This window comes from Helicoverpa zea, chromosome 28 (genome assembly GCF_022581195.2).
Source record: "Helicoverpa zea isolate HzStark_Cry1AcR chromosome 28, ilHelZeax1.1, whole genome shotgun sequence".
NCBI lineage: Eukaryota > Metazoa > Arthropoda > Insecta > Lepidoptera > Noctuidae > Helicoverpa > Helicoverpa zea.
The window spans coordinates 2,340,207-2,366,955 of record NC_061479.1 but is presented as its reverse complement, the minus strand read 5'-3'; the positions used below and the strand labels follow the sequence as shown (position 1 = coordinate 2,366,955).

At 37.2% G+C, this 26,749-nt stretch overlaps 1 protein-coding gene and 1 long non-coding RNA gene across 2 annotated transcripts; both read left to right on the top strand.

Annotated features, from left to right (window-relative positions):
• Nucleotides 1-975: 975 nt before the first annotated feature.
• LOC124643881 lies at nt 976-2,037 on the top strand. The gene is made up of 3 exons (XR_006985986.1): nt 976-1,180; nt 1,577-1,805; nt 1,913-2,037. It is a non-coding gene; the product is annotated as an uncharacterized LOC124643881 (long non-coding RNA).
• A 1,443-nt stretch (nt 2,038-3,480) lies between these two features.
• LOC124643845 (putative uncharacterized protein DDB_G0282133) lies at nt 3,481-25,453 on the top strand. Its single transcript, XM_047182953.1, has 15 exons — nt 3,481-3,904; nt 5,812-6,517; nt 8,487-8,608; nt 8,898-9,096; nt 9,590-9,733; nt 10,817-10,914; nt 11,670-12,659; nt 13,651-13,798; nt 14,752-14,831; nt 18,283-18,439; nt 19,534-19,643; nt 20,467-21,557; nt 22,453-22,572; nt 23,205-23,303; nt 25,121-25,453. The coding sequence occupies exons 1-15, from the start codon at nt 3,779-3,781 to the stop codon at nt 25,269-25,271; spliced, it is 4,341 nt and encodes a 1,446-aa protein (XP_047038909.1). The 5' UTR covers nt 3,481-3,778; the 3' UTR covers nt 25,272-25,453.
• The last annotated feature ends 1,296 nt before the right edge of the window (nt 25,454-26,749 follow it).

Below are 26,749 nucleotides of genomic sequence, written 5' to 3'. Positions count from 1 at the left end.
GACTACCATTACATTACAATGGAGCTTTTTATAACTATTTTTTAATAACTTTTTCAAATTGGAGATACACTGACTGAGCAATTGGTACATTGGACCTAAATGCTACTGCACATAGTATCGGGTTTGATTCGGAAACGACTCGTTTCAAACTGAGCTCGTTTCAAATGAGCTAAAGTCAACGAAGTAAGTACATAAGAAAGTAAGTAAGGGAACATAAGGAGTACATAAGAGAGTACTTGAGGAGTATATTGGACGAGTACATAACGGAAGTCTATAAGAGAGTAGGTAATATAGGGGTAGTACATTTTTTACAACAATTGAATTTGTTGTCATAGCTGCACCAAAACTTATAGTCTGATTTTTTATTCGAGTCAGTAAAATGACATTTCCAGTGTTGCACGGTTTTAAAAAATAGGGTCCCAAATAAATAGTGGTGTGGAAAATCGAGATTTTTTAATCGAGAATTAAAAATTAGTCTAGATTACATTCATTTATTTATTTGTACATACATTACATTTATTATTTATATCAAATTGGCTTTATATTAATATAAATATGTAATTTACGGAAATTAAACTGAAGACATGTAATTAAATATTACATAAAATACTGTTGTAATATATATTATTTTGTTATTGGCAGGACTATCACTTGTGACGCCATGGACGCCATTTTGTTTTTCATTCTGCTCCCGAATTCCGACGGTGTCAGAAGTGTTTAGTGTCCTCTGCTGTTTCTTGTTTATTTCTTACTTGTTATTTGTTTGTTGAGTTTTTTGTTACGTTCTTTTGTTACGTTGGTGTTTGAGATGGATGCCCAACCGTCCACCTCTAAAGATGGATGTCTCCCTCCAAAAAGAAAGCGTCGATGATTTGTTGTGAGTGAGAAACAAATGGTTCTCGATGCATATAATTATGTATGGAATCAAAATACAGCAAAATCTTTCGAAGTCCCAAAGAAAGATGAGTGTGTGAAGACAGTATCTGAAATTTTGGGAATTTCGACTAGATCTGTGTATCGGATACTGAAAGAACAAAAGGAGAACGTTCAGTTAACAAGTCAGAAAAACTCCGGACCCAAACTGACATTCAAAGATAAAATTGATGATTTTGACTTTTCGGCGATACGACGTAAAGTTCACCAATTCTTTTATGAGAAGGACCCACCAACTATTGCCAAGGTATGTAAAATTATAATACAATATACATAATTGCACATCATACATAAAATATTGTAGTGAAATGTAATATTTATTAGTTATATTATATAGGATAAATAGTCTTGAGATTTGTAATACTTTTTTCTTGATTGAGTTCTTTTCTTGTATAAATTGACAATTCTTCAGATTTTTTCATAAGTTTTTAATTTTTTGTTATTAGTATAAGTATCTCTCATTTTAACATTTGTACGCCTTCAGGCAAAACATAGCGCACTGCGTTTATTGATAAGATCCTCATGTAATTAATACCTATGTTTAACAAATAAATATTTCTGATTCTGAATAGGTAGTAATTAACACACATTTTCATTGACGCGCTGAAATTTACAAAAATTAAATACTTGTAATACTTTATAGGTTCATCAGGCTGTAAGTGATGATCCTGACCTACCAAATATGTCTAAGAGTACCATGCGAGCAGTTTTAAAACATTTAAATTTTAAATATGCGAGACGCAACCGACGCAGCTGCTTGATGGATCGTCAAGATTTAATTCTGTGGCGTGCACGGTACTTGACGAAAATCAAAGAATATCGGAGACAAGAAAAAGTAATTTATTATCAAGACGAGACGTGGATTAGTGAAGGTAATTGAATATTTTTATTTACAACTATATTAAGTGAATAGTTTTTCAGTTTCAAAATGTATTTGTGTCAGAATTGTATTATTTATATGAATTTTGTATATTAACAGGTCATACAACTAGTAAAGTTTGGGTGGATACAACAATAGAATCTTCCAAACAAGCCTTTTCAAAAGGTTTAACTACAGGCCTAAAGGGCCCAACCGGAAAAGGTCGACGCCTAATAATTTCACACATAGGCAGTGATGAAGGATTTTTAGAAAACGGGTTGCTCATTTTTGAATCCAAGAAAAATACCGGTGACTATCACGAAGAAATGAACTCAAAGTGTTTCGAGGACTGGCTTAAAACTATTTTGCCAAATGCGGTGCTGGTACTAGATAACGCACCGTATCATTCTAGAAAAGTTGAGCGTATCCCCATTTCAAACTGGCGGAAGGATGATATAATTCAGTGGTTGAATGAAAAAAATATTCAATTTCAACCTAGGATGATAAAGGCTGAATTATTAGAGATTGTAAAATCCCACAAATCTAATTACGAACGCTATGCTGTGGAAGAGTTGGCCGCTGAATATGGTGTCACAATCCTGCGGCTGCCCCCTTATCACTGTGAGCTCAACCCAATAGAGTTAGTTTGGGCTCAAACAAAGGGGTATGTCGCCAGGAACAATAAAACTTTTAAAATAAAAGACGTAAAAAAGTTATTTGAAGAAGGTGTGAAAGAAGTGACACCTGAAAATTGGCGACAGTGCATCAACCATGCAATAAAAGTCGAAGACAAAATGTGCCAACTCGACCACATCATAGACGAATGTGTGGATTCATTTATAATAAATGTAACTGATTCCGATTCCGATTCTGAATATACTGATTCAGAATCGGATTCGGAATCGCAACCGTTATGAATAAAAACGTATAAAATTACTTGTATTTTCTTTACTTTCCATTATTGATTCCTCTGAATCCCCCATCTTTTATAATAATGTTGTAGTGAGAAGTTTTAATATGCTGGGAAGGTTCATATTTCTAAAATCGTATTATTTAATACGTTATGCTTTAAATATTTACAATAAAAACAACGCTCTGATACCTAATAAAATAAATCATGACTATAATAAACTTCTAAATCGATCGATTGTGGAACATCGCTATTGCAGTGGGTCACCCTTTTTTGTGAAAGTGACAGTTGCCCCTGTCATTTTACTGACTCGAATTAAAAATCAGACTATAAACCATCTTTGAAAATGTTAACGTCCACGGTTCTTTGAGATACAGTCGCATGAAATAGTCTCAGTAAAAGGGTCATAATTTTCTCTTAGGATACAGAACAATAAAAATACCGGCAAGAACAATAAAAATATTAAGCGTTTTGTTTTTATAATATTTGAATTTGTAAGTTAAATTATAACATCCAACAATAGAATCAATATCATATTTATTTACTTCTATTAATATACATAATATTAAATATAAATATTTGTCAATAGAAAATAATTGAATCTCTTTCTCCGGAATCATACCTTACGAGAACGCCTAGGCTATGCGATTACAAAGTTGGAGTGAACAAAACGCTGCTTGACAGTTCAAAAAGTATCAAAAATACTTTTATTATGCAAACACAATAGAACTTCCTAAATTTACTTTCATAATCAATATTTGCATTAGAGTACTAACCTAACTTGATTAATGTACTTTTGACTTAAATGCAGTCACGTATCAAATATTTTTTTTATAATAAAACATTGTTTTGATTACATGGCGGTCTTAAGCTGTCACTCGACGCGCTGCCTGCTTTGAAAGTTATAAAATTTCGCGGGGGTAAGCAAAATTTTTCACATAACTTTATAGTCTTTCATTTACCACCTTCTTTTTTCTTTGCTAACATGCTTCCTAGCAGATCCGATGCATATAAATTTTTTTTTGGCCATGATAACTGTGTACAACGTTCTATAAAGTAGTTATTTAACGTTAATAATGAACGCCGGTAAGAAAAATATAAGCAACGGTTGGATTTTATGTCCTTCGAAAAGCTTTCCTGGCAAGTTTTATTACTTCAATGTGTTAAATGGTGAAGCCGCATGGAGTCTCAGCGAACCAGAAGTACGTAAGACACTAATCTTTTGAAATATTTTACATATTCCTAATTTTTGGTTCAAGTATCTTACGATCTTATTTATTTTTGATATATTTATGTAATGCAAAACTTAAAAACACATTGTAGTGTGTATTCACGCTGTCAGCAGATAGATTTTACTTGAAAAGTGAATTTTAACTTTTCATTAAACTTATTTAAATAAATACTGAGTAAGTATATGTTACCTATTTTTTTCGCGACGTGTCTTTAGTGCAGCTGTTTATACAGAAAAAAGTTACTTGAATTTTCTATATAATAACTTTGTCGCGCATGGTCAGTAGTATTTTTATTCTTACATTTAACTATCTGAGCGACTGCCTCGTTGGTCTAGCTAGGTCGCAAACCCGATTGCTGAGCACGAGGTCTCGTGTTCGATTCCCGAAATCACTTTGTGAGTTTTAGAAACTTTCACAAAGCAGCATGGAGTTTAGAAGTTGCCGATTGATTCACTTTACGCATGTTAATGTCGGTCCTACTTGCGATCTCTCTCCGGTCGTGTCGAATTATCGTCCCATAGCGTTATGAGAGTGAAGGAATAGTCAGTATACCTGTGTCCAAGCAAATGCTTGTGCACAATGTGCACTATAATATATGCCGCGCATCTCCTTGCATAAGAACAGCCGCCGTAGCTAGGGCTGCCATCCCGAATTTCGCCAAACCCGAACAAACAATAAAAAAACCCAGACATTTGGCGTAAATCGCATTTTTCCCCGAACGATGACGATTTTTTTAAACAAAATAATACCTAATTTGTAATCCATTTACTATTAACATATACTTAAATTCAATGAGGTGCTTCCTTACATAAAATGTGTCCGGGTTTTCCCCTGACACTTCCTGAAACCCCGCCCGGACGCCCCCCGGACGGCCTCCAAATGAGGACAAATCCAGGGAAACCCGGACGGATGGCAGCCCTAGCCGTAGCGGATAATCGGCTAGGAGGACATCATCATCTTAGCGAAGTTAGTAGTAGAAGCTAGTAAGTATAAACCTGTCACAATTAATACTCAATACTCAATACGTTTATTGCACTCCATATGTTTTAAAGGTGTTACATAATAATATAGTTCAGTATGGACCCTGTAGGACACGGCAACGTAGAAGAGAGGAGGACGCTAATTTTATTTAGATTATGTATCACAGATTTTTTATTACTAGTTATAAGTAGTTGTTTTATTCAACTTATTTTGTAATGCTATTAGTATTATTTATGAAAATGTTTATAAATGTACTTATATATTCTATGTAGGTTTATATATTTATACAAGCTGTTGATTTGCATCCGTGCCATATTCAAGGAGGTAATTATGCTAATGATTCTCGACACAAATCAATAAAAAAATTGGTACGTAATTTTTTTTCTTATTTTTTTTTCCGAATTCCGTAAATGTTATCTAGCCTTATTTAAAATTGGCGCGTATGTTACTGGCCTTAAAATCGTGCTGCGCCCTCACACAAACGCAAACACAAAGCATACGCAATGTTCATTCATAAATTTCATTCATAAAATTGGATTACTTCTGAAATACTACGACATTACAATGACAAAAAAGCAGTGCATATTAGTTATTTCCCATCTACTGTAATTCCATTCGATTATTTACGTATTGTATGTCCTCCTCCTGAACTATGGCACAAATGCAAATCAACACCTTGTATATTAAACATTTATTTTAATAATTTTGTTCGTTATATATGTGTATTGTAATAGGTGATTTAATCATTAATATTATATATGTCGTACATATATTTAATTTTTAATTACAGTATTTATTTTAAATCTTTATCATTATTTAACTTATGCTCCAAAACTTAAGTTTAAATGGCTCAAAAAAATAACAATACATTCTTGTAAAATAATACATGTTTCCAGAAAAAAGGCTTTGTAAAGCAGATTGCACCACAAGTACAGAAAATAGTGGACAAATCACATGAATATCCCGAACCAACCAATTTGCCAGATGAAAATTCTATAACCGCCTCTGATATCAGTGCCCATGTCACAAAACCTGACTACTTAAGAAACCAAAGTCTGCCGACGTTTGGCCAACTTGCTTTTCCAAAATATGTGGCCAACAACCCAACGTTAATGCCCAACATTGTATGGGCACCACTCCAATTGCCAACGTTTTGTCCAGAAAACAAAAGACCAATGTCAGATAAAGACACTCAGACGGAAATAGAATTATCCGTACAAACTTGTAATGTACCACTTTGTAAACGGTTCAAAAATTATGAGAAACCAATCCTTTGTTTCGATAAAAGAAACAAAATTCTTAATAAACCGAAGAAATTTGAAACGTCTACACCTAAGAGCAGTTTTGAAAAACATGAGAGCCAAAATAGTGTGGCAAAATCAAAATCTTTCATTAAAGAATCTACTTTGAAATTCGATTCTAAGTTGCCAAAAGTTGGTTGGGAAGCTACAGAGTTAAGTCAAGACTCTCAGTTTGAAAGTGCACCAGAGGTCGAAAGAAAAAGTGGAAAGAATATGAAAAATCTAACCCAAATTGACTTGAGATTGCACCTGCAAGCAAACAAAAGAAAATCTATGGATGCTTCTCTTGAGACTATTGAAAGTAAGTATAATATTTATTACTAGCTTTCGCCCACGGTTTCACCCACGTCTCGTAGCCGGATGGTGACAAAAACTATCCTAAAACCCTCTCCCGGGTCTAAGTTACCTCCCCTCTAATTTTCAGCCAAAACGAACAAGCCGTTTTCATGTTATGTCGTGACAACGGAAAGCGGGTTTCATTTTTATATATATAGATTACAATTAACAGATTATATAAATAACAATTTATTATTAAATGTAGAAGTTTTGTTATTATTTATGACATAAATTCTTATTTTCTAAGAAATCTTTAATTGTATAATAACATTTTTGTGCCAACCATTGCTTTATTTTTACTTTAAACAATCTTAGTGGAAGTTCTCTGATAGTTTAGGATATTTTATTATAGACTTTTACACACATAAACATACAATTTCTGTGGTACAGAGTAGTTTTTTTGGTACAAAAATCTTACTAGGATCTCTTCTGCTGAATACACTCTTTTCTGAGACTTTTTCGAATAATTGTGGGTGCTTTCTATTTAGTAGTGTCTGAGATTAGTATGTTCAAGCAAAGAAACAAACTCTTCAGCATAATTTTACTAGCCGCTGGCCCGTGGTTTCACCCGCGTCCCGTGGGAACTACTGCCCGTACCGGGATAAAATTATACTCGGCAATATTTTATCGGTCGGTTAAACTGCCTCGTTGGTCTAGTTGTCGCAAGTGTGGCTGCTGAGCACGAGGTCTCGGGTTCGATTCCCGAGTCGGGCCGAAATCGCTTTGTGGGTTTTAGAAGACTTTCACAAAGCAGCCCGAAGCCTGGAAGTTGGTGATTGATTCACCCGTGCATCGGAGAGCACGTAAATGTCGGTCCTGCGCCTGATCTCTTTCCGGTCGTGTCGGATTGCCGTCCCATCGGGCTATGAGAGTGAAGGAACAGTGAGTGCACCTGTGTCTGCGCAAATGCTTGTGCACTATAATATGTCCTGCGCAGTTGGCTAATCTCCTTACATGAGAACAGCCCCCGTAGCCGATAATCGGCTAGGAGGACATCATGTTACTCGGGAAGAGTGTAGCTTTCCAACAGTGGAAGAATTTTTCAAATTGATTCAGTAGTTTTGAAGCCTTTACTCGATACTCAATTCTTTATTTGTGTTCCATATGCTATACATGTGGTATTTTTATAAAGAACAATGTCAGACGTCCATAGTAACTTAGGCTCAATAAAAATATTTCATGTACAGTGAAAATTCTTACAGTTTTTTGTGTAGTTTAATGTCAGAAGCTTTTCTATGTTTTCCACTTTTGCATTGAACTTCTCAAAACCAAATTATTCAAACGAAAACCTGAACTCGATAAACAAAATAATTACTTATAAACATGATTTTTTTTTTTGAAAAGTTCTAGACAATTAACTATTTTATAAGAAGTTAGTATTTTATATGTAAATTGTTGTAGTAAAGAACTTTGTGTCCGTGAGAATTCAGTTTTAAAAGTTGATTGGGTGGGCCGAAACCTGACATTGTTCTTTAAACAATATATTAGCAACAATATGGACCCGGTAGCGCACAGCATAAAGAGGTAGGAGAGGTTTGCAGTACTTATCATTATTACCTAGTTTCGTTTTATTATATCTATACTTATTACAAAAAAAAAAACTGAATGATATTAACATCTTATCTTATTATGTGTGCGTGCTTGTGTGTATGTGTGTGTGCGTGAGAGTGTGCATATACTTGTAAAGTAGTATGTAAAGGCTTATTTATTTAATTATTTTTTTCGTTATAATATTGTTTGTATTGGTGTTTATTCGTTTTTTATTGACTTATCGTCCATGTACTCTTTTATTGTATAGTAACATTTAGAGTGTAAAAAGTAGGGTACAAACAAAATGCTTCCTCCGTATCCTTCAAATCTCTTCAACGGTTTTGCATAAAAGAGTATACAACACAAATTTTCTCAATTATAATATTAGTTTAAACTATTTTCAGGTAAGAAACTGAAGAGCAGTGAATTTGAGCCTACTTCTAAGAAAAAAGTCTCTTTCGATTTTGGCTTAGAAACTGGTGAAGGATTGGTACTAAGTGATATTAGCTCACAGGACGATTTTCAAGTAAGTATAATATACATTATAATAGGATTATAATATAAGTCTAACGGCCAGTTTCTTCATCAAAAGTTAAAGTTAAAGTTATGGCTAAAGTAATGTCTAAAGTAAAAGTAACGGTTAAATTCAATTTTTCTATTAGTTTTGCTGTCACTTTAGCCTTGAAAAAACGAATTTGACCGTTACTTTTACTTTAGACATTACTTTAACTTTAACTTTTGATGAAGAAACTGGCCGTAAGCGTCTATGGTAACTGATGTATGTAATATGGAAATTATGGTATCTTTTCTTACAGCCATCATCACCGTTTATTGGACCAAAAAGTCCAATTTTAAATCAACCTTTTACTAAAGAAGCAGAAATTCCTAAAGTGGCAACATCGTCATTAGCAAAAGATTTGGGGTTGCCAGTGAGAAAAAATAATTGGTATATTGTCGCTGACACCGATATCTTGCTTTTGGATTATGAGTTAATTGATAATCTTGTCTTGTCAGGTTAGTTTTTTTTTTTTTCAAAATTCTGAAGTAATTTATTCAAAGTAGGCTGAAAATCAGCACTTTTTGAATGTCAAGTTTACAAAAAATTGCCCCCGAAATGTCCGCCCTTCACCACTTCCTATGTTTTTGCTGGGAAGAAGAAATGGTGGAACAAAATCCATTTTATGGAAACTTTCACAAAGCAGCCTGTAGTCTGGAAGTTGGTGATTGATACACCCGTGCATCGGAGAGCACGTAAATGTAGGTTCTGCGCCTGATCTCTCTCCGGTGGTGTCGGATTGTCGTCCCATCGCGCTATGAGAGTGAAGGAATAGTGAAAGCACCTGTGTCCTGTATCACTCACCCACTTCCAGACTATGGGCTGCTTTATGAAAGTTTAAGAAAACCCACAAAGCGATTTCGGCCTGACCCCGGGAATCGAACCCGAGACCTCGGGCACAGCAGCCGCCGTAAGAAAATATAATAATAATAATTATGTTTTCCTTTTCAGATCCGAAATGCAAGTTAATAATACCTCACGCGGTTCGAGTGGACATAGAATCTCTTTGCATAGGCGATTGTCACGGACAACAACGGGTGATTCAAGCTAGGCAAATTGCTAGAAAACTGGCAACACCACCCCCACATTATACTGGTATGTTTATCAAATAAAATCCAAAACCTTTATTTTGAGGCTGCATTGGCCCGTAGATATATATCTTACGGACTAATGCCCATTTTCACCAAAAAATATCTAAATTTAGTTACCCCCTAACAGTATTTAGGGAACACTTAACACGAATTTCGTTTTCACCAAAGTTTAAGTGTCCCTTATAGCCTTTAAATATTGGGGGTGCCCTTATTCTAAGTGACACTTAGGGAAACGTTAAGATATTGTTAGTGAAAACGGGCATAACATACATATTATACAAAACATAACATACATTTTGTACAAAATTGTTAGTATATTATATAAAAACTTAAAACTATGTTATTAGCACTTCACTATGCACTATGTCAATGCTCGACCCTGTGGTACTTGTTGTGTTTAAATGTTACTATCTGGCTAGCCATTTCCTTAGTATGTTGGAGTCAGCTTCCAGTCTAACTGCCTATCAGTTTAATCACAAGCCATTTTAAGGTCCCTTTAGAAGTTCTCTGCCTAGCCTTTCCCCAACTATGTTGGGGTCGGCTTCCAGTCTAACGGGATGCAGCTGAGTACCAGTGTTTTACAAAGAGCGACTGCCTTATCTGACCTCTTTAACCCAGTTTATAGGGCAACCCAATACCCCTTGGTAAGACTGGTTGTCAGACTTAATTCTGACTATATGTAAGGACTGCCAAAGATGTTCAAATGACAGCCGGTACTACCAATTTAAAGTGCCTACCGAAACACGGAGGAACTCTTCATGATAAAATGGCCACCCATCCAAGAACCGACCTAGGCGTTGCTTAAGCTTTGATATATTATTTTTTTCTCATAAAACTTACAATGCAACTTTTCTAAGTTTGTATGTACTTTCTAAGCATATCTTGGACACCAATGGCTGATAAAAAGGTGAAGGAAAACATCTTGAAACCTGGACTACATAGTCTGAAATCAGCAACCCGCATTGAGCAAGCGTGGTGATTAATGCTCAATCCTTCACCGTGTGAGAGGAGGCCGCAGCCCAGCAGTGGGACGATAAAAAGGATGTAACAGTTAAACTCATATCTTTTTTATTATTTTTGTCTACAGTTGAACCACCGCCCATAGACAAGAAGGATGAAATCATAGTGACTACTGATTGTATTCTAAATTGTTGCCTACATGCGAAGAACCAAAATTATTATGTGGTAAGAAATAATATTATTGATACTTCTAGACCTATTTACGAAACAGTACCAAAAATATCCACATTAAAAAAATATATATTTCAATTCTCTTTCTAGGATGTCAATATCAACTGTGACAACAAAAGGGTTGAAAAAAACCTAAAATATTGACAGTAGTACCACGGGTAGTTTTTTCTTGCCCGTGGTACTACCAGACCGCTTGGTAGTACTACGGGAAGAAAAATTTGCCCGTGGTACTACTGGTAGTACTATTGGTAGTACCACGGGCAACAAACGATATCATCCTCCGAGCCTTTTACCCAACTATGTTAGGGTCGGCTTCCAGTCTAAACGGATGTAGCTGAGTACCAGTGCTTTACATTGATACTTCTATACTAATAATATAATAAAGCTGAAGAGTTTTTATATGGTTGTATGCTAAAACGCACTTATCTCAGAAAATGTTGCATCCGATCTGAAAATTTTGTGTTACATTTAATTCCTGAGATTAGCGCGTTCAAGCCGACAAACAAACTGTTCAACCTTATTATATGTATTAGATTAGATATTCAAAAGCTAACAACATATACATATTTTTATATAAATAGTTTTAAAAACTAAAAAACACGCTAGTCATGTATTGTCATCAGAACTCGGAGCGTGTGCTAAATTTCATCCTAATCGAAGTGGGTCAAATTAGGATTCCAAGATTTTCTTACATACATAGTTACAAGTGAACCTAATATAAGCATGTTCAAAAAAAAATTTCGTTCCAGGTTTTAATATCAAACGACCCACATTTACAAGTGAGGGCCAACTCTCTAGACATACCCTCTTACAAAATAAACGACATCAAAAATGGCGCCGACATCAAACCGGAAGTGGCTTCACAGGCCAAAAATATTAATTCTCAAACCAAAGCAAAATTAGGCTTATTTCCTAACTTAAGTTCTGTAGATTCGGTTAAAAAACAACTGAGTTTCAACGACGATAGTGATGATAAATTAATTAATATAACAAAACCAAAATTTTTCCATACTGACGATTCCGATAGTGACAGTTTTACATCTGACATTAGTAGGGAAGTCCAAAATCTAAATATTATCGATAAAAATGTTATGAAACCACAAAGTTCTTATCGAAACCCGTTTCTACTGCAAAATGTAAAAGAAGCATTTAATTTTGGAAATACATCTAACATTTTTGACAGTTACATATTTGATAAGACAAGTCAAAATTCAAAAAATTTCGATTTCGAAAAGACGTTGCCAAAATCGAATCAGTGCGAAAATTACCAGAACACTGAAAATCTATTTCTTTCGAAACCCGTTTCTACTTCGGATCAGTTTATATTCAATAATAAAAATAAAAATGATAATTTCGATAATCCTGGAACATCTTTAAATATCAGTGCTACAAATACTCGAAAAAAAAATCCTTCTCAATCACGTATAGATAAAATATTTGAAAACATCAAATTGAACACAGAAACTAATAATCCGACGAAAGAATTCGATAACAGTGGTATTTTCAAAGTACCTCAGCCGTTACAATTTAAAATTAGAAGGAACACGTCCGCTCCCGTCGAGAGTTCGAGTTCAAATGACAAAATTCGAACGCCCATAGACAAAGATTCTATAGAGGAGAATGTGAAGAAGTTTTGTGTAAAGAGTTCGGCTATGAGAGAGAAGATAAGCACAAGAATAGAGGAATGGATTTGTTGTTTTATACAAATAATGGAAGATGTATTAAGTAATCTGTTACTGGTAAGTCTTAATTTGATAAACTTTTACGCTTAGGCTCTAGACCAGGGATGGCGAACCAATGGCACGCGTGCCCGTGCTGGCACGCAGCTAAATAATTTGGGCACGCCATTATTTTGCAAGTTTCCAATTAAAATTATGTACCAGAACCACGTACTATTAAATGTTTTTCGTGGATTCTTCTGATATTCAGAATAGAACTTATTTTATTAAGAGATCTAAGCATTAATGCAAATTTGAAAATCAAAAACAAGTTCTTTCGTCATAATCTTTTACCTTTTCATGTTACATAACTATTTGCTATAAAGGCACGCCTCTATTTATCATTGTGTTTTCTATTTAATTTGGCACGTAAGTCAATAAAGGTTCACCATCCCTGCTCTAGACAGACGGACTGCATTTCAACTGCAATTTGCAGTTCAAGGGCAGTTTGAATGCAGTTGACACGACTGCAATAGAACTGAAAATCAAACGGGCTGTCCATTTGCAGTTGAAATGCAGTCCGTCTGTCTAGAGCAGTGGTTCTTAACCGGTGGTCCGCGGACCACTGGTGGTCCCCGGAGACATTCAGAATCCGCGAAGCTTTGCTTCTCCAACAAAAATATCTGTATTACTTATCAACGTATATTGATAAAATTTTTAACATTAACGAGTCCATATGTAAATACAGAACTTGGTTAATTTTTATTTTTGATTACTCAACTCATTTTGAAGCTATTAATTTATATGTATGTTATGAACGTCGCGTCAACAGGCTTCTCTCTCTTTCTCTCTCATATAATCATCGGCACGGATATTGAGCCCTGACCTTCACCTGCGCAGAAGCGATTTATTGGTTTATTGCCTTAAGTGTACAGTGCGCAAAGCGATCCCCACTCTTCCGCCGAGAGCTCAATATCCGTGCCGATAACTATACGTATTTACGTATGCGAGAGAGAGTGTTTTGGCCGCATTCAGCCCCTTAACTATAATTTTTCTTTAAAACATATTTCAGAAAAGCAGTGTTTGTATGGAAGACACGCTGGCACCATTAAACTTACATGATATATTGAATTATGTAAAAATGTCGTATGATTGTCAGTCAAAAGCGACGGTCATAGACAAACTATCAGAAATGCTGGATAAATGTACTGCTTGTAAAGGTATTCTATACTTACTTCACTACATAGTATAAGAGCTCTGCCTCATTAAGACGCCATGGCGACGTCGCCAGCGGCGCAGGCCTGGCTACTTCTGGCATCTAAAGGTCGCCAAGTCGAGTGGCCATGGCGTCTCGACAGTCAATTGTTTACGTCGTCGCTGAACAAATCGCCCACCGAATCAGCAAGCTGAAGTGGCAGTGGGCTGGCCATATTAGCCGAAGAACCGATAACCGTTGGGGTAAACGAGTTCTAGAGTGGAGACCACGCCTCGGCAAACGTAGTGTAGGACGTCCTCAGGCACGGTGGAGTGATGACTTGCGCAAGACGGCTGGCAGGAGCTGGATGCGAGAAGCCGAAAATAGATCTCAGTGGCGTGCACTTGGAGAGGCCTATGTCCAGCAGTGGACTGCGATAGGCTGATGATGATGATGAAGAAATCGCACACTGACTGGCGACCACATTGGCGACTGAGTGAGTGAGGTGCACTTTACCGTGTACGTTATAGTGGTAACCGCGGCATCGTCGCCAAGCTGCCAGAGTATCCAGAAGCCACGTAGGGAAAAAATTTGGTGACGTTGCCAATCCGTCTCCAAATGAGTTAGGTACAATACATTTCAATATTAACTGCTTGGATACGTAGCCGGCGACTTCGCCATTGACGTCCTAGTGAGGCAGAGCTCTTAAACGAAGTCACTTTCTCTGTCCCTATTTTCCCGAGCCTTTTCACAACTATGTTGGGGTCGGCTTCCAGTCTAACCGGATGTAGCTGAGTACCAGTGCTTTACAAGGAGCGACTGTCTATCTGACCTCCTCAACCCAGTTACTCGGGCAATCCTATACCCCTTGGTAAGACTGGTGTCAAACTTACTGGCTTCTGACTACCCGTAATGCCTGCCAAGAATATTTAAATATTTGATAGTCAATTCACTTTTTTTTGTATTTTTTTTTTTCAGGGAAATTTAAGGCTTTCATCAGTCCTGAATTCTTCATGAAAATGTTTCGATATGGCGTTATGCTTATTTCAACTCTGAAGGTAAGAAATCTATGACTTATCTGCACTAATATAGGTATTAATAAAGAGGAAACTTTTTTTTGTTTGTTTCTACCCTAAAGGCTCCGAAACTACTGCACCAATTTAATAAATTCTTTCTCTGTTGGAAAGCTACACTCTTCCCGAGTAACATAGGCTATATTTTATCCCGGTACGGACAGTAGTATTCTCTTTAGTATATCAGTACATATATATATCGGGTGTGTCGTACCTAATCACATTAAATTCTATCACATATACTTTATGATATTCTATGGCGAATTGTAAAAAAAATAACCTAATCCATTCAGTGGTTTAGCCACAGGAGTCATTTTTCGTTTTCATAATTTACAACATCATGTGTAAAGCAGAGATAAAGTTAGGAGTATCGAATGTTTTGATCAGTTGACAGCTGTCAGTTTTCAAGGGAGAATGTCCGTTGTTTGTAATGACTGACTCTTACATGGTGTTCTAATTTTCATAAAAAAAAATATGATTTTTATTTTTACGTATTTTCTTTTTTTGTTTGTGCTATACTTCGGCCGTTCAGAGAATGCGTTCCTGACACCTATCAGTTAGTCACGACTAGTGATGGGCACAACATAACACTGAGTTCGTTACCGTTCCTTCAAAATGAACCGCCGCATTATTTTAAGATTATTTTCGTTTTAAATTGGCGGAATCATTTGTTTTATATTTTAGTTATTTAAGTGGAAACCAAAAAAAGGTAATATTCATATAATAAAATTGTTTTATTTATTCTTTGTTACAAGTACATTGAATTGAATGTGCGAACAGAATATTAATCAGACTCCGATTTGCTTGAGGAGGTGGTGTCTTCATCATCATCTTCGCCTACATGTATAATTATATTATTATCAATAACAGAATCAATCCTGATATCTCGGTCTAACAAAAGCCGGGTAATCAAATAAAAACAGATCGAAAACACTTGAAAAACGTGGTCTATGCGCACGAAACGACAACGGACGACTGTTTTAGCGTCACAAAATGGCGGCCCATAACGCCATTTGGGGTTACCATTTTTAATCTAAGTATAAAAATGCGGTTTGGTCATAGTTTTATTTTTATATTTCATAAACGTTATAATTAAGTCTTATAGTCCATTATTTTCCAATTCTTAAAAAGAAAATCAAAACGTATTATTTTATATTATAACTGTATAAGAACAGATTACGATACTTGCCTGTTATTTTTAGCACAGCACTACAAAATATAAACCGCTGACATAACCTTGTAATAGCGCAGTATAGATTTAGAAAAATATTGTTTACCAAGTTATTTGACACTCAGTTTGGCACAAAATTATAACATTCATTGATTATTGATATAATAATGTTGTTTTAATGCTCCTCAATTGTTAAAACGGTAAACAACCAGCAAAAATATTTTTATCGTAACTGCAACGCCATTGCAAAGTTACGTCGTCAGTTCAATCGCGACGTGTCAGGAACAACGGCGGATCCAGGGGGTAGGTCACAAGGTCATGACCTCCCCCTGGGCCAGTTTCAGGACCTAAGAGGACCAATAATTGAAATGGTTAAACACGATGTTTTATGTTTTTGTTATAAGTATAAGATAATTTTTATTCCGAGTGAATAGGTATAGATACCTACATAGTTACAGGTAGAGTAGTTTTGCTGAAGAATTCGTGCTCGCAACGCTCGCTCTCTATTCTTTATTTACTCTTTATCCGTACCCAAAAGGAGGAAACGGGACCGTGTTACTAAGAATCCGCTGTCCGGGTTGCCGTCTTAACCTATGGTGCAGGGTGTGTGAATAACCCGGGCGCCTCGATATCAGGGGCCGCGGGACGCCCCACCACCAGGAAATTTCGATGAAATTACACCAGTTCCACACTGTATCATGATACTGACAAAAAAGTCGCCTTCGCTTTGTTGGATTGATCATTTTGATTATTTTTAACTTTTAACATCCTCCAACTAAGTGAAAAAATTCTAGCTCGCTACGCTCGCGAGTAAATGAATATGTCTGTACTGTATATCTGATTGTTTATTATTTTTATTGACGCACCGAATCAACGAACACAAATGGCGCTCGCTCTAATCACGGTTCCTTTTTATTTGTACGTAATTCCCAGTCTGATTTGTGAGTCTTCAAACAAATAATTTAAAAAAGTTCGCGCTCGCTGCGCTCGCGGCTACTTGTTGCTTTACAGTTTACTTAATCAGGTGCTTTTGTGTCATAGGCTCAAAAAACTTCGCGCTCGCTTCGCTCGCGCAATATAATATATACCTTACCTCGATAACTTCGTAAGTCAAATATAGCAAAAAATAAAATATTAATGGAGTCCTCAAAAACAAAACAGTTTGCGCTTCCTCGCTGCTTGTTACTTTACAGCACTTTTTAAAACTTATGAACTTTTTGTGTCCCAAAATTAAAAAATTTGCGCGCTCGCTTCGCTCGCGCTAATTTTTAAAATCACGTTGTCCTGTCCCGACTTTCATAACTTAAATCTGGCCAACAAAGTCCTTTACCTACCAAAAAAGTGACTTTCGTTCGAACGTTCTTATTTATATTCCTTGTAAAGTAGTCGATCAATATGTACTACTCAAAATCTTTCAATAGATACATAGGTGGCGTTTGGGTGATGATTGCACCCAGGCGCTACATGAGCGAGAGACAGCCCTGATCTCATGAACCCTTACCAATAGTAAGACAATTGAAGTTTTCACAGAAAATGTTTTACTGTTGTACACAATACTTTTCAAACGTTTAGTCTTCAACCTGAAAAAATTCTCGCGCTTGCTATGATCGCACTTTCTTGTATTTGTGCTGTATATTTGTTATACAGCAAGAAAGCGTTTTCATCTACTTTTAGTTCTCGAACTGAAAAAAAATTTTCGCGCTCGCTTTGCTCGCGCTTTTTTCAATTTCGGGTCTCTGTTTATGTCCAAGAAATCGCGTTCGCTCAGCTCGGACCATTTTCTACATAAAAACACTTTGTTAACCTTAGTCCTCGACCTGAACAAAAATTTTTGCGCTCGCTTCGCTCGCGCTTTTTTGTTTGACACGTGTATGTAGTATATATACGAGAAATTGCGCTCACTCTGCTCGGGCCATTTTCTACATGAAAACACTTTTCTTAACATTCGTAAAAATTTCGAGCTCGCTACGATCGCGCTTATTGTATTTATACTACTACTTTTAATATTAAAAGAAGTATACGCTACAATATAATATTTTTTGTGACTTGACCACAACTGTGTGACCCCCCCCTGGCACCGAAGCTGGATCCGCCCTTGGTCAGGAACGCATTCTCTGAATGGCCGAACTATAATTGACATATATTAACCAGTACATTGACGTATTTAATTTGATGTGATTAGGTACAACACACCCGATATATAGGTACATACGGTACGATTCACATTTCGCCAATAATTTTTTTCTTTATTTTTTAATTTTTCAGGTCATTTTACCGAATTCTGAAGAATTAAATGATGCTGAATTAAGTCTGAACGATCTATTGAGTAATATTGAAAGTAACGCCAATGAGATTGATCTGGAATCACTTAGAACCCCTTCCGTGAGCAGGGCCGATACGGATGATAGAGTAAAAGTCGTTTGTAAGTATAATATTAAGTATATCTTGGACACCAATGACTGTGTTTCCGATAGCACGTTAAATAAACTGTAGGTCCCTTTCTGGCTTTTGACTACCCGTAACGACTGCCGAAGATGTTCAAATGACAGCTAGGACCGTCCAATGTATAGTGTATTCCGAACCTCGAAATAACTCATTTACATAACGTCATTACAAGATGGTCACCCATACCCTTAGGGTGCGTCCACATCTGGCGAATGCGCCGCGAATGCGCAGCACGCGAGCCGATCGCGAGCTGTCCGCGAGCTGCGCGCGTGCAGTCACTGCAATAGTTCGGTGCTTGTCTTTAGCGCAACTCACGCAAGGCTCGTATAGAGCGCGCGAGCGGCGCGCGATCTGCGCGCAATCAGTTCTCGCCCTTACAGTTCCGTATATTGGCTCAGTACTATCGAAGATGGCAGAAGTCGCGCGCCGCCTGCGCGCCGCTCGCGTGCGGCGCTTAGGTCGCGCGCGAGCTGCGCGCGGGCCAAGCAGAAGCGGCTCACGAACAAAAATGCACGCGCGCAGCTCGCGGACAGCTCGCGATCGGCTCGCGTGCTGCGCATTCGCGGCGCATTCGCCAGATGTGGACGCACCCTTAGCAAGGGGCTAACCGACCGTGCGTGTAAAGGTGTCCCGTGCCGTCGTGTAAAAGTGATCGTCGCCGTGCCGGGTTACAGTTTCTATCTCCTCGCCCACTATCTCTGAGGGATCAAAATCACCACAGAACAAAATCCTTCCTTTCATAAACAATTTCCTGTCAAACTCGACTAATCGATTCTTACGAGAATGCATCAGACCGAAAAAAATAATCAAATGATTTCCAAACACCACACATAAAATCGTTAAATACCTAATTGCTATAAATTATTTAATATAAACAATTAATTAAAAACCTTTAATTTGTTTACGATTTAGACTAAGAACACACAACGCCATCTAGTTGGATCTCCAATCCAACACAAATCGATTGTTAATCTTAATTCAAAAAGAGATGGCGTTTGCAACGTCACACCCGAAATTATTATTATTATTTAGTATTATACATATAAATCAGTATTGTTTTATGTTTTTCAGTCACCAAAGAAAAGTCTTATGTATTAGACTATTTGAAGAAACATTTCAAAGAATGGGCTTCATATAAAGAGGAATGTGTTGAGAAAGATCTGAATACTCAAGAGATAAATGTAAGTGTACATATTTTTGTTTTCATTTATATTATTTACTTTCTATGGAAATCGCACATTATTTTCAAAATAAAATCACCAATCCAGACCAATCTTTGACAGATTGATTTTGATTTGACAAGGAACCCGAACGCCTCGTTAGTTCTAGTGACTGATCACGCCTACCGTACGTTGCTTGACCTACAAGAAGTCGCCTGACCTATAGTTATCGGCACGAATCTTGAGCTCTGACCTACATCTGCGCAGAAGTGATTTATTAGCAAAGAACCAATCCCGAGTGACGGCTATGACGCGATGCGCTGCGGGACAATCACCGCTTTAGCCCGCCCCCGCGCCTCACGAATACCACAAAAGGGACCCAATAAATCACTTCTGCGTATGTGAAGGTCAGAGCTCAAGATTCGTGCCGATAACTATACCTCCCTTAAAGCATATCTGCTATCTTTTATTCTTTCGTGGCTTAAACATCACAAATCACCAAAGTCGTGGTGGCCTAGTGGGTAAAGAACCAACCTCTCGAGTATGAGGGTGTGGCTTCGATTCCAGGTCAGTCAAGTACCAATGCAACTTTTCTAAGTTTGTATGTACTTTCTAAGTAGTCTTAGACACCAATGACTGATAAAAAAGGTGAAGGAAAACATCTTGAGGAAACCTGGACTATATAGTCTGAAATCACCGACCCGCATTGAGCAAGCGTGGTGATTAATGCTCAATCCTTCTCCGTGTGAGAGGAGGCCGCAGCCCAGCAGTGGGACGATAAAATGGCTGTAACAGTTAAACATCACATTTATAATTTTAGTAATGGTTTTTGTTTATATTTCAGCATCCCGACCTTCAAGTAGTAAGAACATCAGGTAAAAATCTAAATTTAGTGAAAATCATCAGTAACAAAGCTATCTGTCTTCAAAATCCCACCGAAAGTGATGCAGCCAATGACAAAAATCAATCAAACGATATTAGACTGTTAGACAATAGACAACTCAATGAATCTTATAGTAACTTAGCAATTACTGAACCAAAATTGATGGAACTCTGTGAACACAACAGCGAAAATATTTCGAAAATCAATTATGAAAATAATTTGCATTCCAAAGATACAAAAGAAATTGAAAAAAATTACACCACGCCAACAAAATCTGTATGTATAGAAAATACTGACTTATCAAATCCTGCTACTGAAATAGATGAACCGAAAATGGTAAGAAATACGACAACAATAGATGAGTACGAGAAGAAAGTACAGAACAGAGAGCCTCTGGATATGGACCTACTTGATTACTCAGAAATTTACGAACCATCCGTCGCCGAAAATCCAGAATTTGATATTATCGAAGAAAAACAAATAAATAATAATAATCATTTTGAAAATTATAACAACGTATTTACAGAAAATGTCACAGAAAACGTACCATTGGAAACCATATTTCAGACTGATGATAACCTTGATAATATTTTTAATACAAATGATGACAGAAAAACAGAAAATAAAGTTGAACATACATTACCCACAAAGTCGGGAAACGAACATTCATCAGAAACTGGCAACGCTGTACAAAATATTGATGAAAAAACTATCAATGATAATTCTACTGATAAAAATTTGCCGAATAACGACTGTTGTGCCGATAATCCCGAAATTGGGACCGCCAGTAACGACGGTTGTGTCGATAATCCCGAAATTGGGACCGCCAGCAACGACTGTTGTGTCGATAATCCCGAAACTGGGACCGCCAGTAACGACTTTTGTGTCGATAATCCCGAAATTGGGACCACCAGTTTCGAGAAATCCGACCAAGTTTCGGCTGCAAGCCCCAACGATTCTGGTATTGAGAACGATAGCACTTATGTACATTCTGCTATCGCATTATGTTTGAACAAAGTCAGCGGTACTTTGATAGAGCTTTACAAATTCATGTAAGTATATATACTTTTTTTACCGTTAAACCCGCGTCCCGTGGGAACTACTGCTCATCAGCCATCCTCCAAGCCCTTTTCCCAACTATGTTGTGGTCGGCTTCCAGTCTAACCGGATGTAGCTGAGTACCAGTGCTTTACAAGGAGCGACTGCCCTATCTGACCCCCTCAACCCAGTTACCCGGGCAACCCAATACCCCTTGGTTAGACTGGTGTCAGACTTACTGGCTTCTGACTACCCGTAACGACTGCCAAGGGTGTTCAATGACAGCCGGGACCTACAGTTTAACGTGCGTGGGAACTACTGTCCGTACCGGGATAAAATATAGCCTATGTTACTCGGGAAGAGTGTAGCTTTGCAACAGTGGAAGAATTTTTCAAATTGGTTCAATAGTTTCGGAGCCTTTACATAGAACAAAAAATGTTTCGTTATAACTTTGAAATGCTAGAGACTTGTTAGAAAAGTCTTGTATTACTAGATCCCGCTCGCGGCTTCGCCCGCGTAGTGTGTTGATAAAAATTAGCCTATCTGTTAATTCAGGGTTACACCTATCTACATACCGAATTTCAACCAAATCGGTCCAGCTGTTTTTGCGTGAAAGAATAACAAACATACATCCAAATCTCTCTCAAATTTTCACATTTATAATTTTAAGAAGGATGTTTTTCTTATATTTTTAAACTATATATATTCTATTTGAACCGAACCTGAGGTCCCGGCTTCGATTCCCGGGTCGGTCGACATTTGTGTGATGAGCATGCTTGTTGGCCGTGGTCTGGGTGTTATAATATGTAGTTTATCAGTTGTGTTAGCACACATAACACAAGTTAATAAATAACTTACCATGGGACTATTCGACCGTGTGTGTTTAAAAAAATATATATATTATTCCAGCACATCGTTCGTTGATGAAGTTCTTTCGAGAAGAATAAACGACAAAAGGAAGAATATTCTCCACGATCAAGCTAGGAAATTATTTGAAATGATAATTATTGTCATACAGAAATTGAGAAAGTAAGTCATCATCAGCCTTTGCATTGTCCCATTGCTATGCAGCAAAATCAAAATCAAAAGTCATTTATTCAAAGTAGGCTGGACATCAGCACTTTGAACGTCAAATTTACAAAAGACAGCCCCCAAAACGTCCGGCCTTCACCACTTCCTATGTGTTATTGCTGGGAAGAAGAAGTGGTGGAACAAACTTCACAGCGTCCTCCATCCTCCGAGCCTTTTTCCCAACTATGTTGGGGTCGGCTTCCAGTCTAACCGGATGTAGCTGAGTACCAGTGCTTTACAAGGAGCGACTGCCCTATCTGACCGTCTCAACCCAGTTACCCGGGCAACCCGATACCCCTTAGTTAGACTGGTGTCAGACTTACTGGCTTCTGACTACCCATAACGACTGCCAAGGATGTTTAATGACAGCCGGGGAGGAATAGACGTGATGACAGGGTTAAAATATAATGATTCTAATTAGACCGCATTTTGGACTGGATAAAAATATTAGACACATATTTTTTTAATTAACAAAAAATTTGCAGCCTTACTACAAAATATTAAACATCTGTTGAACACTTATCTAAAAAAAATATGGGAAGCGTGTGAAACCGCGGGAAAACGGCTAATTATGCTTGTTTTTGTTACAGTATTAAAAAAAGGGAGTCGGAACCAGATACAATATTAAAAAAATTATTACTTCGAGCAGGAGTTGAAGCTACCACGGATAAGAGAATTACAAGATACAGGTATCTATCTATGTTGGGGTTGGCTTCCAATTTAACCGGATGCAGCTGAGTACCAGTGTGCCACAAGGAGCGACTGCCTATCTGACCTCCTCAACCGAGTTACCCGGGCAACCTAATACCCCTTGGTGAGACTGGCTGTCAGACTTACTGGCTTCTGACTACCCGTAACGACTACTATTTGAAAATTCTATACAAAATAAAACCACGTCTATGAGTATCAGAATTTGATCCTGGTAAGTTGTTCCCTCGAGACACGGGAGAAACAGCGAGAAATAGCTTATTAAAAACATGTTACAGTTACAGCCTCTGTATCGTCCCACTGCTGGGCTGCGGCCTCCTCTCACACGGAGAAGAATTGAGCATTAATCACCACGCTTGCTCAATGCGGGTTGCTGATTTCAAACTTTATAGTCCAGGTTTCCTCAAGATGTTTTCCTTCACATTTTTATCAGTCATTGGTGTCTAAGACAGCGGTTCCCGAATTCTTTTGGCTTCGGAACCCTTTTCGTCTCACCATTTTTCGGCGGAACCTTAGCTTAAGAAGTAAACTAAAGACGTATATACACTTAGGTACGGCTCGTGGCGCGTGGTAGCGCACCAAATGGTTATATGGTTAGAGACATATTCATTATACTCAGGAGGAGCATGCCTATCTGCCGCACGGGCCAGAAAACAATTTAGCCGCCCTTGACTTTGTGTATTATGTGAATAGTTTTCAGTTTGAAGACTGACAAAGTAAACGCAAAAAGAAATAGATTGGGTTTGTACAGGTGCGAGTGCGATTTTTTTTAAATAAAAGAAGAAGTTCCAAGCACCCTCAGCTGTGGTAGCCGGTATCGCGAGCAAAGCGAGCGCGAATTTTTTTTAGTTTAAGTACCTACACAAAATAAACAAAACCACTGTAAATTAATAAGGTCTCAAAAAGTACAATATCCACACAAAAAAGGAAATGCAAATGAATGAGTAGCTAGCGAAGATAGCGCTATTGCTTTTTCTGAACCAGAGGAATAAAAAATAAACATCAAAGGAAACCTCGTCTTAAGAGCGCGAAATTTTTTCGGTGTTGGGTACTTGAGCAATTAAACAAACATAAAAGCATCACACGTAACATGGAGTCGCGAGCGAAGCGAGCGCGAAATTTTCGGATTCGCGGAGGTGCAAAAATTGGAAATAATGTCACACTTTGATTCATGATAAAAATAGCCACTAGAAAAACTCGTATGCCGTGTCATTTCACGTCCTGTCAAATGTATGAAAACGTATAATCCTGGCGATGAAATAAGCCCTAAAATTGCGGTGATTTTTGGCCGACTCGCTACCTACTTTTGCCGATTGCCGAAGACCTGGAGGTTTTGACGTTAATCTACAATTTGTAAAAAACGGAATTAAATTATCTGCTGCCGTGGCCTTCCCCCGCCACTTGTCGCGAACTCGTACTTACACTCCCGAGTGGTACCCACCTACATGGTGCCTAAATGGAATTTTGGAATGCAATATTTAAAACAATTTAATTGAAAATTAATAATAATTTTATATTGTCAAAAGTGAAACGATTTACCATATGGAAATCTTGAATTTTCCACGGAACCCCTGAGGGCCTGTCACGGAACCTCAGGGTTCCGCGGAACCCCAATTGGGGACAGCTGGTCTAAGATATACTTAGAAAGTACGTACAAACTTAGAAAAGTCGCATTGGTACTTGCCTGACCTGGAATCGAACACACCCCTCATACTTGAGAGGTTGGTTCTTTACCCACTAGGCCACCACGACTTATAGAAAAGGAAATGACTACAGCTTCATGTATTTTTTTTTTCAGTAGTCTGGTGAAAAAATTACTAGAACAGGCGCTAACGTTCAGAAAAGCTCTGAAAACTATAGTTAAGGTTACACTAGGCGACTACGAGGCGATGTCATCGGGTGCTGAAACAATTAATTCCAGTATTCGATACTTAAATATATTCGAATAATTACCAAAAACTTAATCGTAAACTGAAAACACTAGTTTACAAAATTTGTTTTTTGTTGTTGCAAAGGTGAAATATATAATTTCTTGTAGAATACTTGTTACGCAATCGAAGTCCGGGGGCCCGATTCTCCTAAGTTAATAATGTCAAAATTGAATAGAAATTGAATCGCAATAGCAGTTTTAACCTTAGCGGCCATTCTGCTACTAATATAAGACCAATCGTATTCCAATGACATTCGATTGGTTTGTCATTGATCTATGCGGTAGTTTGCTCTACAATCATATTGCGTAAATAATTTGCAGACAATTTGATTCATTATTTAAACACAGAAACGGATAAAAACGTTTATTTAAAAGAAAAACTAGCGGAATGCCACATACGCTTCAATCGTAATTGAGTTGTGATTGGATCTCAGTCGAATGTGAATTGTATGTTGCTTAAGTAAAGTTAGGAGAATCGGGCCCCCGGACTTCGATTACGTATCAAATATTCTACATGAAATTATATATTTCACCTTAGAGACAAAAATGCCATAGACCAGTGTTATCGTTAAAGTTCAATGGTAAATACAGTATATTATGTGTATATTAAATAGTATTGTATAACAATATAAATATAAGTGGACATTCTTAAAGGTATCTTTTGATTGCAAGCCGCCTTTATTCTGTGATTAAAAGAATATCTTTAGTTTTAAGTTTAATATTATAAATAAGGATTGCATATAAATATGCAGTTGCTTGTGATAAAATTCCACAAATTTTGGAATATATTCCATACCGAGGTTAAGCATATTATTTGTGTGAAAAAGTCAAGATCTACGTTTACATTTCTTAAAATACAGTTTATTTCATGTTTAGAGTCTTACCAAAGTTTATAATTTTCCTAGAAAAACTAACTTACGGACTTTGTTATTTTCCGGTGGCATAACATATTATTATTATTACTTATAACTGTATTATAATGAGTATTTAGTTTCTTATTCCAAAATTGCGGAACTACATTTTGGACTGTCATAGACATAATTAGATTTAGAACGGACTGAGAAATAATCTCTTAAGTATAGGGGTACCGAATGTTTTGTGCAGTTGACAGCTGCCCGTTTTCAAGGAAAAATATAGTTGTTTGTACTGATTGACAACAACTTTTAACTGCCAAAAAAACTATCGAGGTACCTGTAAAATGCATAGTTAATAAAAATAGACGACATAAGCTTCAGCTTCAAAACTGACGTGAGGACAAATTCTTAGGGTTAGCCATTGATATACAAAAACCCAAGATGCAGTCTCGAATAAAACTAACGCTTGAAAGTGTCCCCGAACACTAATTCTGTCTATTTCTATAAGGTACAAGCATACGTTATTGCAAGTTCAGCTTTACGCGAATTGCTTAAAGTCGTTATTACAACGCACTGTTGTTAACGCAATTAAATTTTACGACCGAAGTGGTCGGCTAGGACAAAGAAAATGAGCGCACAATTT